Source organism: Rosa chinensis, chromosome 6 (assembly GCF_002994745.2).
Source record: "Rosa chinensis cultivar Old Blush chromosome 6, RchiOBHm-V2, whole genome shotgun sequence".
Taxonomy (NCBI): domain Eukaryota; kingdom Viridiplantae; phylum Streptophyta; class Magnoliopsida; order Rosales; family Rosaceae; genus Rosa; species Rosa chinensis.
In genome coordinates, this window is record NC_037093.1 from 19,917,891 (window position 1) to 19,924,332 (window position 6,442).

Sequence of the window (6,442 nt, forward strand, 5' to 3'; positions counted from 1 at the left end):
GGTCGTGGACCTCTAACAAAGATGTCTACGGCCCCTTTTATAGTACAAAATAAATAAAACGAATACAGTCTCAACTTTAATTGTGAGATTGGATTGATTACAAATTGGATTCTATGAATAAAATTCCTTTGATGTTCATAACTGGAAATTAACCATCATGACTCATCAACGATTATTTTTGTAACAGACCATCATGGCTCTTCAATGCTTACTTTTGTAACGGCCACACTTAGTGCTGCAATGTCTCTGAACGTAGAATTTGTCATTCAGTAGCTTTTATTTGCTCATAATGTCCTGTCATCAGTGTCTCTGGCCAGTTGAAACGACATTGGATAAGACTTTATCAACCACAAGTAAATCAGAAATTGACTCATGTGAGCCGGATCTCGGCTGAGGTGAAGCAAGTCAGACCTCGGCTAAAGGGAGCCAGGCTGAAGTGAGCCGGGACTCGGCTGAGGTGAAGTAAGCCAGACCTCAGCTGGAGTGAGCCGAGTCTGGCCTCGGCTAGAGTGAAGTAAGCCGGACCTCGGCTGGAGTGAGCCAGGCTAAAGTGAGTCGGCCTCGGCTGAGGTGAAGTGAGCTGGACCTCAGCTGGATATTATATCACAGCTCACGATGACCTGGGCCTGCTTCATGTGGGCCCCGGCTTAACGTCACGTAGGTCTTGCCAAATTTAGGTTCAAACAGAGCCCCCCCAGTCCCTTGAGCTTCGGCTTCAATGCCGAGTGGTTAAGGGATTGTAGGATTACTGATGTACTTTGGTTTGGCAAGGGCCAACTTTCTCTAACTTATCTGCTCCAATTACCTACACCATGCCATGTCTGGTACGCTTCCATTCTTTGTAAGCAACTCAACTGGGCTGACCTCTGATTGCGGCCTTATTTGGCCGTAAGTTTGACTTCAATTGTTGTTCCTCAGCCTACCTTGACCGTGAATTTTTTTTTTTAAACTTCGGCTTCAAAAATAGCTAGCCGAGCTGAAATAATTTATAGATCTCGGCTTCATGAATCAGTAATTCTAGCCGAGTCTCTATATATATATACATATATAGCTCAGGATAAGCTGAGTTGCGGATTTTATTTTTTTTATATAAATTTCGGCCCTAGAGTTTGCCGAGCATTCCATAGCAATATTCTTATCTTTTAAGGAAACGTGAATGCATGTACGTTTCTTCCCTTGAATTAGCTGGATTAACTCAAGTCCATGTCAAGTGATATCACATACTTCCCTCTGCTCTGCCGCATCTTTAATTTCATGGAATGGCTGCCATCCTTCATTTGAACCAAGAATTAAATAATCTAATATTTAATCCATTTATTCATGTTAATGATTATTATGGAATGGCTGCCATTGCAATATTCAATCATGGAATGACTTCCATCACGTGGCCACCATGCAATTAAACCAAGGAGTATGGAAACAAATATTTAACTAATGGAATGGCTGCCATCACGTGGCTACCATTCAATTAAACCAAGGATTCAAATATTTAAGTAATGGAATGGTGGCCCTCCCGTGGCTACCATGCAATTACACCAAAGATTGTGGAATCAAATATTTAATTAATTAGTTTCATTAATTAAATAGATCCCAGAGCACATCTCATTAGATATCCATTCCGTATCAAAGAAGGATTTATAAAAGGAAGTCCAGCAGAGACCATGATGGGTAGGAATTATTTCAGACTTCTTCCCCTGTACGTGGATTCCTTATTGAATAAGAATTCTGCTTACCAAAATTCTACAAAAACGAGTCTCTTATGCAGCTTTCCCTTGTAAAAAAAAAAAAAATTCAGTAGCTTGCAGTGACTCCGCCAATCTCATCATGGATGATGTGGTAAAAGAAGAGGCTATAGAATTTTCAACGAAATTCAACCAAGCTCTATCGTCAATGGAGGATGCGGTGCATGAAGGAGTAATTCATGAATTATCAGGGGACAATCCACCATCCTGTTATTTGGGTCCTCACTTTCCTGGAGGCATGCCGCAAGTAATCTCGCAGGTTCTTGATGAATACCAAACTGACACCTCGTGGCATTTTTCTGAACGTGACTGGTCTTCGTGGCGTGCTGGGAAGCCACAAGGTTGGCCAACTCTTACAGACGAATGGAAAGCATGGGTTCCAAGAATGGAGCATTACTTCGGCAACCTTTGGAAAGAAATTGGTATCTTTCATGCCATCAAACTCACGGAACAAGAAATAGTGGCAGAAAAACCCATGTTAGCGGCAGCACTATGTTTTTGGGCCTCTGCTACTAATACCATGAATCTGCCATTAGGCTACATGAGTCCTACAATTTTGGACATATGTACTATTACTGGCTTATCACCCATTGGTATTGAAATTAATGCAAACCACAGTCTTCCAACAGCTTTTATGGATAGCTTTCTTCCTCCCAAACATGATGATAAAGAAGAACAAATGGATGCTACAAACGAATCAAAGAGGCACCGCAACTATAGCACTTTGTATAACACATATGGTGTGGTCGACTCAAAAGAATCTTCAGAAAGACAACCGGTCAAAAAGTATGAACACGCGGCTTTCTTGTTCTATTGGTTATGCAAGTACGTATTTTGTTGTAAGTCGGGACAGTGCCCTCGTGACTATGCAGCAATAGCTGAGGCCCTAGCTTCTGGTACCAAACTAGCCCTCGGCCCATTTGTTCTTGCGCATCTTTATAGAAGTTTACACCGTATTGTGACTGACTGCATGAATCCTAATGTTGGCGGTCCACTTTGGATGTTCCAACTGTGGCTACGAGCTTATTTTCCTCAATTATCTGTTGCTCGGCCCGAATACAACCATGATGTTATGTACGGCCAATACCTTATGGCTACATCTTCATCCCACATGTCTTTTGCAGACTGCTTTAAGATGTTCTACACACTTAGAAGTTTAGAGAGCTTCTCTGTCTGCTATTCTCAATGGCATCCAGCCTCCACTGCACTCGGTTTGAATGAACCATCAGAAGTTCTTAGTGAAGTTCAATTAAGAGAAACTTGGGCCAGCTTTCTAATTTCACGGGATCTGCATTATGGGCTTGCAACCTCCAGCAAATACAAACCAGGTGTTGAGATTTACCTCCCCAACTACTTCGCTCATCAGTTTGGATTTATGCAAAGTTGCCCTGTCCCATATCAACATTTTGAAAATCTTTTGAGTTCATGGCGCCGGAAGTTCAGATCAAAGAACTTGTGCATCCTGGTTTCAAAACGCTTCCGTCAACACTTCAACCGTTTTAAGATGAGAATATTTCAACCAAGCAGTAGACCAACTCCTCCTTTTTCTATCTGGTGGTCAAGTTACTCTTCAAAATTTGTCAATGCAGATCTGATGGACCTATTCACAACACGAATATTAAAAGGTATCTCCAATGGTCCTGAGTATCGGCGAGCTCAGAAAAGGGGACGAACAGATGAAGATTTGGCTAGCCCAAATGACCGAGATGGAGAGAATCACTCGGCCTCAAAAAAACGAAACACCATTCTTATTACAGATATTACTGAAATCTCTCCTTCTAACTCTAGTGACAGCAACCACACAGTAGAATTATTCCTCGACGATAATGAAGCTGCCAATAAGACTTGGGTGGAAAGTAAAGACACCATGTCAATTGAAGATTCTGCTCAATCCGTACCCAAGGATGATGAGGTATTTTCCTCTTTCCCTTGTCTCATGAAATTTTCTCTTTTTTTTTTTTTTTTTTTTTTTACATGGCTCTAAATAATCTATTGGCAGGAAAAATCTTTTGAGCCAAATCAAACATCATATTATCATGAACCTTCTCCAATCGAGATTGTAGAAGAGACAACAAGTTGCCAATATCAACAAACTAATCAGGTAATTTGCTAAATTTGGAATTTAAATGAACCTGGTATGATTGCACCCACACTCATTTTTTTTTTTTTTTTTTTTTTTTTTTGTTCAGGTCATTCCACCAACTCATCTTCTATCAGCAGATACCTTAGCTTTGCTAGACAAGCTCACCGGTCAACAAACTAGCCATGAACAAGATATGGTCAACAATGACCAAATAGCAGTCGCGGCCAAGTTTGTAGAAGATCTTTGTCATACTGAACTTGTAGGTGTGGTCGGTGATAACCTTTACAGCCGTTTCAAGGAGGAGCTAAACGTTTTGATCTCGGCGCATCATTTTAGTCATGAAAAAACACAAAAAATTGAAGAACACCCTAAGATTATGGACGCTAGCATTCCTGTTTACATCACTGCTCTCAAAAAGTGGGACACCGGCCGTAGACTTGAAAGAAATTATGGAGATATTGTTGCACGACAAAGTTCTCGAGCCGCACAGCTAATAGAGTTGCGCCGTAGTTATGACAAAGATGTTCAAGAATTAGCCGAATTGGAGAAGCATGTGATTGCAGTTCGCGACCGTATGACTCAGACGACAGCTACTATCCAGCAACAATCTAGCGAACATCACCGTGAGCTTGAAATTTTCTCAAGGCACGGCAAAGCTACTCAAGAATTCTTGGCTAAGAAAGAAGAAATTGACAGCGTGCTGACCACGACTAGTATTGACTGGGACGCATGGAGGAAGATTCTTCTTTGATTTCCTCGGCTTAAGCACAACCTTTTGCCGTGACCCCCTTTTTTTTCTTCGGTTACTTAAACTTCGGCCTTGATAATTTTTTTTTTTTTTAGCCGTTTTAATTCGGCTTTGTCTTCCTATTTTTTTTTATATATGTTTGGCTACTTAGGCCTCGGCCTTGATTTTGGCCTTTTTAATTTGGCTTTGTGTTTTTTTTTTTTTTTTTATCACCCAAATTAACTTTTGATGGCCCACCATTGAGCCGAACCTTGACTAAGATCAACTTAACCTTGGCTAGGACGGACTTAATTGACTAGCCCATATCCGATTCTTGGCTAGGATTAGCCAAACCTCGGCTAGGATTAGCCGAACCTCGGCTAGGGCAGACTTAATTGACCAGCTCATATCCGATTCTCGGCTAGGATTAGCCGAACCTTTGGCTAATTCACATTCATTAGAACTCTTAAATTACTGCAATTACCGCTATGGGCTAGTGATAGAAACTTTAGTAACCTTTCACGGCTCAAAATTTAAGCCGAATCCTAAATAAGGTCAGCTGGGCCTCGGCTAGGACAAACTTGATCAACCAAACCATATATCCAATCTTCAGCTAGGATTAGCCGAACGTCAGCTAGAATAATCTGAAATAAGTTATTGACCTAACCCGATTCAATCCTGGACAAATTCAACTGATCCACGGCTAGGCTTAGCCAAACCTCAGCTAGAACCTCGGTCAAATTATCAACCAACCTGTCTTGTCTCACTGCCAGATTATTATATCGTTTCTTATCCCCCCCCCCCCCAAGTGAGACGACTATTTGCACAGTAGGATCACTTTAATCATGAATCATGTTCCAGCATCTCCCATGCAGTAGGGTAGTACCTCTTTAAATATTGGCCATTTATGGGCATATAATGCAATTCACCATCTCGATTCCGAAGATGGTAAGCCCCATTTCCAAGGATCCGATGAACAATAAATGGCCCCTCCCATTTTGGTGACCATTTTCCATACTTTGGATCTTTTGCAGTTTCAGGTAGTACTGCCTTCCAAACCAGATCCTCTTCAGCAAATGTTTTCCCTTTGACTCGCTTATCATAAGCTCGTGCCACAGCGCGTTTCTGAGCTTTTATACGGTTGTAAGCGTCCAATCTAGCTTGATCAAGATCCTCCAAATCCTGTAACATAGCTTGAGTATAATCCCCGGTTGTTAAATTGTTCTGCTCTGCCACCCGTATAGCCTTAATCTTTATTTCAACTGGGAGCATGGCATCATGGCCATATGTCAAGGCGAATGGGGTAGTTCCGGTTGCAGACCGCTTTGAAGTCTGAAGTGCCCATAAAGTCTCAGACAAAATGTTATGCCAATCACGTGGCTTGTCATTAATCATTCTTTTTAGAACATTGATAACTACCTTGTTGGCAGCTTCGGCTTGACCATTTGCTTTTGGGTAATACGGGGTAGAGTGGATCATTTTGATTCCCAGATCATTGGCCACCGTGTGCATAGCTTCCGATATAAATACTGATCCACGGTCGGCCGTAATCGTCTCTGGAACTCCAAATCTATGAACTATCTCCTGCTTAATGAAAGCAATCACTGTTTCACTAGAAATAGAAGTGTACGGCTTGGCCTCAACCCATTTTGTGAAATAATCAGTAGCCACTAGGATCCAAACATGTTGTTTAGAGGACGCTGGATGGATCTTTCCAATAATATCCATGGCCCAACTTCGAAACGGCCATGGCTTAACTATCGGATGTAATAACTCAGCAGGTACTCTCTGGAGAGGTCCGTGAATCTGACACTTCTTGCAACTACGAGCATACTCAATACAATCTTTCAGAATAGTTGGCCAATAATAACCATGGCTTCGAATTAACCA

General features: G+C 41.6%; 1 protein-coding gene across 1 annotated transcript; it reads left to right on the plus strand.

The window, feature by feature from the left end:
* Nucleotides 1-1,890: 1,890 nt before the first annotated feature.
* Nucleotides 1,891-3,337, plus strand: LOC112171009. Its single transcript, XM_024308256.1, has 2 exons — nt 1,891-3,207; nt 3,332-3,337. The coding sequence occupies exons 1-2, from the start codon at nt 1,891-1,893 to the stop codon at nt 3,335-3,337; spliced, it is 1,323 nt and encodes a 440-aa protein (XP_024164024.1).
* The last annotated feature ends 3,105 nt before the right edge of the window (nt 3,338-6,442 follow it).